The sequence below is a fragment of the Diospyros lotus genome, chromosome 14 (genome assembly GCF_014633365.1).
Source record: "Diospyros lotus cultivar Yz01 chromosome 14, ASM1463336v1, whole genome shotgun sequence".
NCBI classification, from domain to species: Eukaryota; Viridiplantae; Streptophyta; class Magnoliopsida; order Ericales; family Ebenaceae; genus Diospyros; species Diospyros lotus.
Window position 1 is genome coordinate 27,289,446 of NC_068351.1, and position 11,733 is coordinate 27,301,178.

Sequence of the window (11,733 nt, forward strand, 5' to 3'; positions counted from 1 at the left end):
AAGGGAGTTGTTAGATCAATTCGGGTAGCGGATAGGCAGTGTGGTGAGCATGTTGTCTGCACTTCCTCAATTCCATTTGCCACCGAAATTTCCTCCCAGGCCAGTTCCAGAAGCTAGCATGACAGGAGCGGGAATTCTTCCCCGACCTCAAGGAGTCACAGAAAGGGGAAATTCATCATACGAGGACACGACAGAACTAGTAAGAGAATTCAATTCCCCTCGTACTCACCAAGGCTCTATGCCGAGACTGGAGATACCTCTCTTTGAAGGATCTAAGCCTAGGTGGTGGATCTGGAGGTACGAGAGGTTCTTTCAATTCTATCAAATCGCTGAAAACCAGTGGATCAATTTGGCCATAGCCTATCTCAACGATACGGTTGATGCCTGGTTTCAAGGGTGGTATAGATCAAGAGGAATGAAAGCAAGATGGATCGATTTTGCCGAGCAACTGTGTATTCGTTTTGGGGAGCGAAATATGGCAGATGTGATAGAGGAGTTTAATAGGCTCAAACAGGAAGGGTCAGTGGCCGAATATCAGGAGAAATTTGAGGAGTTAGGAGCGTTGATGTGGAACTTTCAACCAACTCTCACCTATTAATACTTTGTATCCAGCTTCATTAGTGGCCTCAAGGATAAGCTAAGATCCATGGTAAAAATTATTATGCCGAAGACAGTTAGGCAGGTGATAGAAAAGGCTAGGTTGCAAGAGTTGACACTTGAGGCTATATTCAAAAAGAACAGGGTGGTTGTGAGACCACTGCCAAGTCAAAATTACCCTACAAGAGGGAGTAACAAACAACTATTATTGGGGGGGGGGCCTTCCAGGGGTCCTAAAGCTAGTTCTCTGCCTTCTCGTGCTACAACCATGGAACAAAGGAGACTTATGGGGTTGTGTTTCAAGTGTGGTGAGAAATATCATGTCGGGCACCAGTGTAAGAGGCAGCTCCTTAACATGGAAGGGGAGGAGGAGCCTAGTGCAGAAGATCTAGAAAACGAAGAGGAGGTTACTCAAGAGGCAGTGGGACTGGTACAAGAGGAAGAAAAAGAGCAAGAGGGGGTAGAAATTTCATTCCATGCTGGGGGGGCCTATGGGTCAAATCATAAAGGTGCAGGGGCAGGTGGGACAAAAACGGTTAGTGGTATTGATCGACAGTGGCAGCACCCATAGTTTCTTAAATGAAGCTACTACCCTAGAATTGAGGTGTAGATTAACAGCTACAACTCCTCTTTCGATGACCGTGGCTAATGGAAGTAAGATGTATAGCCATAAGAGGTGTGAAGGTTTCTGTTGGGAGATGCAAGGGCACACATTCCAAGCTGACTTGAGAGTGCTGGAATTAGGCAAGTGTGACATAATGTTGAGAGTGGATTGGATGAAGACTGTTAGTCCCATCACCTTTGACTTCAACAAACTAGAAGTCACCGTGGAAAAGGGAAATTCTAAACTCATTCTAAAGGGTACCATGGAGCAGGAAGAATGCAAATGGATAAAAAGGGAGAAGCTACAGAAGTGGATGAAGAGTAAAGGGGGGCAGATAGCTCAATTATACTCAATACACGCAATGGAAGAGTTGGAATCAAGGGGCGGAGACAAAGAGATTCAGTGTTCTAAAAGGCGCTAGGCGCTAGTCGAGCGCCAGACTAGCGCCTAACGCTTAGGAAATTTTATTTTTTTATTTTTTTTCTTAATATATTCTCTCTCACTCCCCTCGAGCAAATTTTAGCTCTCTCTCTCTCTCACTCCCCCACTACTCGTCCCCTAAATTTCAGCACTCTCTCTCTCTCAAACCTGCCTCCTTCGATCACAGCGATGGTCACCTACCTCTTTCGATCACATCACTGCCCCCTGTTCGATGTGTTACCACAGGTAAGCCCGAAGGCTATTCTCGTCCCTGTCAAGCGGTGGCAGAGGTGACGAGGACAACGAGATCTGATAGAGGCGACAGTGACTCTGCAATAGACAATCGGTGGCGGTGCGGGCGAGAGAGAAGGGGAAATCGATGAGAGAGAAGGGGTAGTGGGTAAGGGGAAACAAAAACCCTAATAAATTTATACTAAATCGATTCACGCGACCCAAGCGATTCACGCAGCCAATTAGGCCATAATCAGCCAGGTGGTTCATGTGGCTAGGGGTCCGCCTTGGCCGCCTAAGCGCCACCCGGTACTGATTAGCCGGACTGGCGCCTAAGGGGGCCGATTTGGCCACAATCGCGGCGACTAATAGCCGCCTAGCGCCTCAACGCCACCTAGGCCACGTTTTGGTTCACTAGAGAGAATAATCATCTAGGGATGGGAAGCTGGGCACTACTCCAATCAACCATGCAGGTACCACTTCCAGATAGCCTAGCATTACTGTTAAAGGAATATCAGGATCTTTTTGTTAAACCCCATACCCTGCCACCCCAAAGATCATTGGACCATTCGATATTCCTTAAACCCCACTCTGAACCAATAAACCTGAGAGCCTATAGATATTCTCCCATACAAAAAGAGGAGATTGAAAAACAAGTAGCTAGCATGCTATCCTCAACCATTATACGCCCTAGCCAAAGCCCCTTTGCATCACCTGTATTACTTGTGAAGAAGAATGATGGATCATGGAGGTTTTGTGTTGACTATCGTCAACTCAACTCCAAGACCATCAAAAACAAATTTCCTATACCCCTCATTGATAACCTTTTGGATGAGTTACATGGAGCTAAAATCTTTTCCAAATTGAACCTAAGATCCGAATATCATCAAATCCGGATGTCACCCCCTGATATACACAAAACAACCCTTCGCACACGCCAATGACTATACGAATTTATGGTGATGCCTTTTGGGCTCACCAATGCCCCAGCTACATTTCAAGCATTGATGAACCAAGTATTTCAACCTTATCTAAGGAAATTCATCCTAGTTTTCTTTGATGATATCCTTGTATATAGCCAAGACCTTGACCAGCATTTAACCCACCTAAAAATGACATTTGAGATTCTGAATTCTGACAAACTGTATGTTAAGCTATCCAAGTGTACATTTGCTCAAAGAGAGGTGGAGTACTTGGGTCACATTATCTTAGGGAAAGGGGTGAGGACTGACCCTCAAAAGATTACTACTATGACCGAGTGGCCGAGCCCCTAATCAATACGGGAGCTAAGGGGGTTTCTAGGTTTGACTGGCTATTACAGGAAGTTTGTGTAGAATTATGGGCTCATTAGCAAGCCCCTTACAAAACTCCTCAAGAAAGACTGTTTCCAATGGAACCCCCAGAGGATGCCTTTCGAACCCTTAAGAAAGCTATGACAAAGGCCCCGATGCTAACCCTACCTGATTTCTCTAAGAAGTTTATAGTGGAAACTGACGCAAGTGACAAGGGGATCAGGGTTGTGTTAATGCAAGAAGGAAGACCCCTAGCTTACATAAGTAAGGCACTAGCTCCCAGACATTTGGGATTGAGTGTGTATCATAAAGAGTTACTGGCAGTTTTGGGGGCTATTGAAAAATGGAGGCATTACTTGGAAGACAGTCCTTTTATAATTAAAATCGACCACGAGAGTTTGTAATTTTTATAGCAGCAAAAATTGCACGCTCAACTACAACGAAAAGGGTCTCAAAACTGAAGGGGTTGGACTATTCCATCGAGTATCAAAGGGCAAAGGAAAATATTGTGGCAGATGCCCTATCAAGGAAGGAAGAGGTAGGTCAATGTCAAGCAATATAGGCAGTAGTTCTGAAGTGGATGAAAGAAGTGGCTGGAAGCTATGATCAGACACCATGGATCAAAGACCTAATGGAAAGCCTGGCAGTTTAGCCATCAAAATCTTTAAGGTACACTTTAGCTAATGGGTTGTTGCAGTTCAAGGGAAGAGTGGTGGTGGGCGATGACGAGACATTGAGAAGGAGGATACTAACAACCTTACATGAATCACCAAGGACATTCGGGCATCAGGGCAACCTACCACAAGGTGAGACACTTATTCTTCTAGCCGGGACAAAAAAAAAGGTAGTGAATTTTGTATTATCATGTCCAATCTGCCAGAGGTGTAAACATGAGAATGTAGCCTACCCAGGCCTTCTACAACCCTTAGACATTCCTGAGAGGCATGGGAGGGAGTATCCATGGATTTTATTGAAGGGTTACCAAGATCAGAAGAAAGGAATGTGGTAATGGTAGTGGTGGATAGACTGACCAAGTTCGCACATTTCATTAGTCTAACACATCCCTTTAGTGTACAAGAGGTAGCAAGGGTGTTTATGGACTCGGTGGTGAAGATCTATGATGTGCCAAAATCGATTGTTTCAGATAGGAACAAGATCTTTACGAGCACTTTCTGGCAAGAGCTGTTTAAGGGATTGGGAGTGGGATTACACATGTCTACTGCATACCACCCACAAACAGATGGCCAAACCTGAGAGAGTCAACCAATGTTTGGAGGGTTACTTGAGGTGCATGTGTCACACTAAGCCTAAGAGCTAGCATGAATGGCTCTCCTTAGCCTAGTGGTGGTACAATTCAAGCCACCACAGCACCATTAACAGGAGCCATTTCGAGGCATTGTTTGGTTACAAACCACCGCTAATCCCAACCCTATCTAAGTTAACAGCAAACATGACAATGGTGGAACAGCATTTCCAGCAAAGGCAGGAAGTTCTAGGGATATTAAAGAAGGAGCTGAGTATAGCCCAGAACATAATGAAACAACACATGAATCAAAAAATGAGTGATCGGTCCTTTGAGGTGGGGGATAGGGTCTTCCTAAGGGTGAAAAGGTTCCTGCAACAACCTTTTACAACCATTCCTGCATCTAAACTGAGCCCCAAGTACTTCGGACCTTATGAGGTGGAGTCCAAGATTGGGAAGGTGGCTTACAAACTGAAATTACCGAAAGGAGTCCAGGTGCACCCGGTGTTCCATGTGTCTCTCCTGAAAAAGTATATTGGACCCCAGATTGTTAGCAGTTCAGACTTACCACAGATGAATGAAGAGGAAGAAGGAGTAGTATAACCCCAAGCTATTCTAGATAAGAGGGTATTATATCAAGGCTCCATGCCCTTAACTCAAGTGCTGGTAAGATGGACGTAGAAAGACCCAAATCACACAACATGGGAGTACTTACCGGAGCTGCTAGATCGTTTCCCAAGAGCTACAAGGCTGCTTTAAATACTTGAGGACAAGAATTGTTTCTAGGGTTGGGGAAATGTTAGGACCCCAAGGGTATATTTGAAATTATGTAATAAAGAGCCACATGGCCACTTGCATGTAAGTAGTTAGAGAGGAGCTTCAAGGTTATGATCACATGCCGTGGGAAGAGCCTATATAAGGCCTTGTATGGGAGGATGGGAGTTATCTGTTGAATGATATTCTCTTTCCCTCTAAATTCAATTCTTCTTTTCCCTCCAAATTCTCTCTCTCAATCGCGCTCTCTCTCTCTCTCTCTCTCTCTCTCAAGTCTTCTTAAATCTTGGAAACTTCAAGTCTCCCCTTGGAGACTTGACAAGATCCTGATTAAGAATTTTTTTAGTTCAATACTTTCTTCTCAGTTTTCTCTCAATTTTTCTTCCTTTTCTTCTTTCACAATAAAATCTACATTGATATCATTGTTATGATGCATGAGTATATTGTAGTATTGTAGTATTATCAATTTAAAAAATTACACATTATGGTACCAATATGACCACATTCAAAAGGGAAAAAAAAAACTATAAATTTAAAAAGATCTTTTGAATTGCTGAAGGAAGTTTCAGTAAGCTTTTCTGTTTTTCCTATCTCAATTGGAACATATAGATCATACTTTATAAAACATTTCACAAAGATATTTCTAAACTACTGAAGAAGATTGGCTTGGTATTCAGCTTTTAGATAGAACTAATTCAATGTTGATGATTCAGATTGTTATACTTGTAATAAAAAAAACTAAGAATATTACTTTTATAATGATGTTATGTAAATGTAGACAGTAAATTGCTTCAGAATACAAACAAGAAAGAACAATTGCCAACTATGATTGTCAACTTCTCAACTAGAACTCAACAGAAAAAACAAAAAATTGATTCTTGTATACGAGGCATATGCAAGATTCAAAAGGCCAAAGTAAAACCATATTGCTAGATGCTCACATATACAAACCTAATGTCAAAATGCAAACACCACAAGGAAGAAAAGAAGGCACCTCACGGTCACATATGAAGCTGATTCTTAAAGTTACTGCAATAGAGAAAAGCGAATGGTTTTTATTGGTAATCTGTATACTCTTTTATGATGAAGAACCTCCACTTTTGACAATTATATAAAGGATTACAGACAAAACAAATAAATGAAGGTAAATAGTATCCAAAAACATTATTAAAAAAAAAAAAAAAGCGTGTGCTACATTCACTTTGATCAAAATGTGACCGAAAATCCTCTATCCAACTTTGCTTCCCCCTCCCCACCCCACCCCAAAACAAAAGACAAAAAAAAAAAAAGGGTCCCCCTCTAATTGCCAAAAAATCATCAATCAATTTAGGGCACAAAACATAAGATAAGAAAGGAAGGAAAAAAAAAATTATCAATCAAGTGATATTGATTGACCAAGAGCACAAATGTGAGTACCAAACCATCTGTTAACCAAAATGAGAAAGATACCCATTTCCCGTGTAACAATCACCAACCCACAAAATTCAAATAATGTGAACTTCAAAGCACCCAATTCAAAAGCACAAGCCAGAGAAATAAACAACAGAAAACAGTGATTGAGTAAATAAACAACCTTCCACCTCAAGAAAGCTTGAGATTGCTTCCTCAATCAAATAAAAGAAATGTGTCTATCTATACAAAATAGAACCATATCTATAAGTGGCATAGGAGAGTAGGAGTTTACATCAAGACGACACAGTAGCTCTTGAATGGAACAAGGGGGCTCTAGAAGCCTCTTCCCCGCATCTTTGAGCTCTTCCTGAAGCTCTTCCACTGTAGAAGGAGAAGCCATTGCTGCTAAGCAATCAATCCACCGCTAAGAACCAGAAATGTAACCCACTTGATGCGAAATAAACAAGCGCGAAAAAAAAAAAAAAGTTCTCTCACTCCCACACAGGATCAAAATCAGAGGCACAAATTTAACGTGGTTTGGCAAATTGCCTAAATCCACGCACGGAGGAGGAACAGGATTCACCATGTGGAGAACAGGTTACAGAAGATATGAACTATCTCACTCTCAACCCCCTTGACCAAGACACCTAGACTCACATTCTCACCTACACCCAAATTAATGCATCTCGCCACAATTTACTAATAAAATATAAAACACTGTAAATAGGGAGAATAAAATAGGTAAGATATCCTAACTAAAGTCACCAAGTTTTAGATTGATTATAGAAATCATATCTTTATCATACTTTGTGTTCAGTTGGGTTGGGTTATGTAAATACCCAAAATTTAGGAAAGAGATGGTAAAGGAAATATTAGGTGTGGGTAGAAATCTACAAGATAGTTAGAGATATGGACATTAGGATAATGGAAAGCAATAATTTCATCTAAAAGAACAAGAAAGCGATAATAATAATAATAATGATGATGATGATGATGATGATAACAATAATACTAATTAAAATAATCCCAGACGGACTTTGTAAATCCAATTCTTAATGGACTAGATATATGGCGACGAAGATTAGAATTCAGAAATTTAAAATCAACCAAATGCAGATAGGATATGGCTGAGTAGAGGCGTAACCCAAACCGACTTTGATTAGCTAGTTAATTATAAATACGCAAGGAGGTAGATGAAGCAAATTCATAGCAACAAGTGCGACTTAGCCTAACACGTAGAGAACGAGAGCGAGAAAATGAAGAAAGGGAACAAAAGGGAAGTCGCCTACCCGAGGAAGAAGAACTCAACTCTATGTCCTAGTTTTATGCTCCTACGATCTCATCTCACTGCTCTTTCGCTAAACGAAGAGAGAATGACCAAACCCCACGACCCAAATTGCAGATACAGATTTCTATTTTCTCGACCCAATAGAAACCCTCTTCTGCTCTATCTTCATCACCGAACAGTGTGATGAATGGCGTTTATCCGTAGTTGAAAAGGGCGAATTGCGGAGCCCACAACGAATCAACTGGAGCCTTCGATTGCAGTCTCAGTCGCTGCTTGCGTTACTGTAAGAACCAAAGAGATGAAACCTAACTGCACAATTGGGGATCAAATTGGTAGCATAATTTGTATGGTTGAATTTTAAATTAGTTTATCAAGTAAACTCAATATGGTCTAGCTATTATACAAATAGCATAATGACTACCACTTGGACGCTATAGATTAAAGAAAGAAATTGGATTTTTGAAAAGTTAAGGATTTGATAAGGATAATTTTTATATTAGGGTAAATTTAAAAATATATATATAAAAAGAAACAGCAACTATTTGTTAGGGATTACTATTGTCTTTAGAGTTTAACAATCTAACCATGATTTGAGCTTGATTGAAACTCAATGAATGATGGGGTCTTTATTTCCATTGTTGAAGTGAAAAAATAAAAAAAACCTTCAATGGTTCAACTCTCTATACTTTAAACTAAAGTCTTCTCAATACCATACTACTCATGCACTTTGATAAGAAGTAATCAAACATTTTCATGGTTCGATTCTCCATAATTTAGTAGGTTAGGGTTTAATTTGCATTTGTGTACAACTTTGGCCTAAGAAATATACTGAAAGATCCCCAAATTGATTCCATGCTCCAATCACCAATAATAAAAAGCACAATTGAAACTAGATAAATTTGTTAAATAGCAAACCATATAAAATTTGCCAAGTATAAGCCATGGTAGATAAATTTGCTAAATCTACAAATGATATATATATATATATATATAGCGAAAGAGGGAGAAGGAGCATGCAAAAGATTTGGGAGAAGAGAGTTGCTATGACATAACCCTATTGGTGAGGGGGTTTCCATGGAAAAAAGGGAGAAGCAAGAGACCATAGCCTCTATCGTTATTGTTTTTATGTCCCATCATCAATTATTTGTCTAGAATGGAAGAAAAAAGGGACGAGGGGGTAAGGTTATATATTATAGTTATTTTACTTATTTTTTTTAATATTTAATTACAATTAACTAATGATAGAGAATAAATTACAACATATTATTAAATATTAGGGATAGTTAATCTATTTTCTCAAACATTACATCATTATTTGCATTTATCTTAGGGGTAGAATATTTTTTTTATTATGTTATTTTGATTTTTGCGTTCTCTATATATACTTAATAAATAACACATATTGTAACAATAGTTTTAATTTATCCTGGGTGCATGCCTGCACACGTAATTAAGTACATTATTGTGCTTCATTTGCAAAGAGCATTAGCGATGGTTTGATTATGACTATGGGAGTCATGGTTTTGGATTTTAAATCGATTTGGTTGCCTTTGATTTGGGTGTTCATAATCTTGACTTCTTCTTGTGTTGTTTTCTATTTGGATTAGGTGATTTTTCCTCTCAAATGGTTAATTGGAGTTTTAATTGGATGTCACCATCCTAGTTTTTTATTATGGTCATGATTTAAGGGTTTGCTATAGAGATTTCTATGGTCTCAATTCCTCATGATTTGAGGGTTTTTAGCCCTTTTATGCTTAAAACATTTTCTCTTCTCACCTAAATGGTATTATTTGATGGAGAGTTCAATTCCTCCATTCTTTATTTTTGGCTTTGCCTTTCATTCAATTGATGCTTTCTAATTCTTCTCCTTAGAAAACCCTAGATCTCTACCACTTTGCAAAACCCAAACATTTTTTTTTGTTTTCAAAACCTTTTCTCAACTAAACTCTCAATAGTAACATGACCTTAGTTATGGCAATCCTTACCACCGCCACAATATGCAACGTGTGCTTCACACGCTTAAGTTAACAAATCCTAATCTGTTTATGGTTATTTCCCTTAGTTTGGTTTTAATTTTTTTGTGTGTTATTATTTTAATTTTCTAATTTCTAGAATTAGTTTTGGTTATTTTGATATTCTTTGGTTATTTCAAGAATAAACTATTCCTTATTTAATTGGTTCAATTTATATGGATTAAGCTTTTACTATTGTATTTTATTCAAATTATTCTTGGTTGGGCTCTTCTTGTTTTTTTTTTAATATAATAGTTCTAATGGATAAGGACCAAATAAATGTTAGATGTTTATTTAGATCCAAATATGACACCCATTGAGTAATGGACCTGAATCCATGACTGAAAACCCATTTAACTAACTCGAGTACCTAACTAGTTTAACCTAAATTGACCAGTGATTAACCTAAACCCATTGATGCCACTCTTTTGACGTCAACAGTGGGGAATCATCGTGCTAACATTAGTGCATTGTTGATATCAATATTACATCTCTAGACATCTCTTATATTAGTTTTCTCTGTTTTTGTTCTCATTTTGCTAGTGTTTCGTTTTAAAATTAGAACATTAAGTTGGGACGACAGGGATTGTTTTAGGGATTTCATACTTCATTTTATTATTAATACCCCAATCTGAATGCGTACATGTTGATTAGGTGGTTTTGATACATCATTAGTAAGACATACCTAAGTAGAACTCCAACCTACTCATATCACCATGAGTGGATAAATTATATTATGGTCCCATCAACATGAATATGTGAGTGTATCTAGAGAGGCATGGTAGCAATATGTGAGTGTAGTGCATCTACATATTCTCTCAATTTAGCTTGGTTGACTTCAAAAATTTATTAGCAACTTTGATGCACTAAACATAGAGGGTGAAGAGTGCACCATATAGTAGGGACACCCAAACTATTCTCAAACTTTTCTTTGATCCTCTTATTTCTTCTTATTAGTTGTGAGGATCGAAAAAAACTAGCTCCCATGCTATTTAGCTTTTCATCCCAAACCCCTATTTGATAGCTTTGATAATTTTCCTATAGTAATAGTGTTCCTAATCATCTACAATTATGATCGATGCATAAAGGAAAATTTTCTACCTATTTTGAGCTTTCAACATAATAACATCAAACCCAAGGCAATACTAACCCCTTCTTTTAATTTTCCGAAAACCTTACAACCTTTCTTACAGATAAAATACCCAAATCTACAAGCTTCACATAAATCAACCCCCCCAAAAAAAAAATCGATCACAAGCAAATTATTTCAACTTCTTAATGTCATCTTCATCAATAATTTCTATAAACTCCTATTTTGTTGAGGGTAATGAAATCTTATCAATAAGAGATTGTTAACATGTTCATAAACTAAACGTCCAACCTCTAGATCAATGACGCTCCTTGTGTGAACCTAGTAGCTCCAAAGGTAAGATGGAGACAAGTACCCATAAACTAATAAGACAATTTAGCATTTCGATCTAAACACCAATTTAGGTTTAGATATATCATTTCAAAGCCACCATAAGATCCTCATCCCCTTTGAAAATATATCTTTATGGATGTGATGACCACTCAACCCTCTCTTCAAGCCAAACCAACTCTATTTTCTTCTAGCCATATTTTTCCCTTTTTCTTCTATTTTTCTTTTATGAGCTTCACTTTTTTCTTCTTTTTGTGTGTGTTTTAGGTGGGATTTACTCCTAACTACCTTTTTGCTTTACTTGCATACTCACTTTGGTATTCTATGAAGACATACTAACATCAATATCACTAAAAGAATATGTCATTAAACAAAGGTAAATATCCTAAATAAACCTTAATTGAACCCCTTGATATTCCAATCTAAATCAATGGAGAAGAAGTAAATATCCTAAATAAAG

At 38.4% G+C, this 11,733-nt stretch overlaps 1 protein-coding gene across 9 annotated transcripts in view; it reads right to left on the minus strand.

Annotated features, from left to right (window-relative positions):
• The window catches only part of LOC127789754 (sister chromatid cohesion protein PDS5 homolog C-like), a 72,047-nt gene extending 63,841 nt beyond the window's left edge, over positions 1 to 8,206 (minus strand). For 3 of the 9 annotated variants that reach the window (XM_052318717.1, XM_052318715.1, XM_052318711.1), the window contains exon 1: positions 6,846 to 8,205. In XM_052318717.1, coding sequence (XP_052174677.1) covers positions 6,846 to 6,953 — 108 coding nt within the window. In that variant the 5' untranslated portion in view covers positions 6,954 to 8,205. Of the gene's footprint in view, positions 1 to 6,845 lie in introns of all 9 variants that reach the window. The other 6 variants (XM_052318716.1, XM_052318714.1, XM_052318718.1 and 3 more) reach the window with 5 other exon arrangements.
• Positions 8,207 to 11,733: the final 3,527 nt, after the last annotated feature.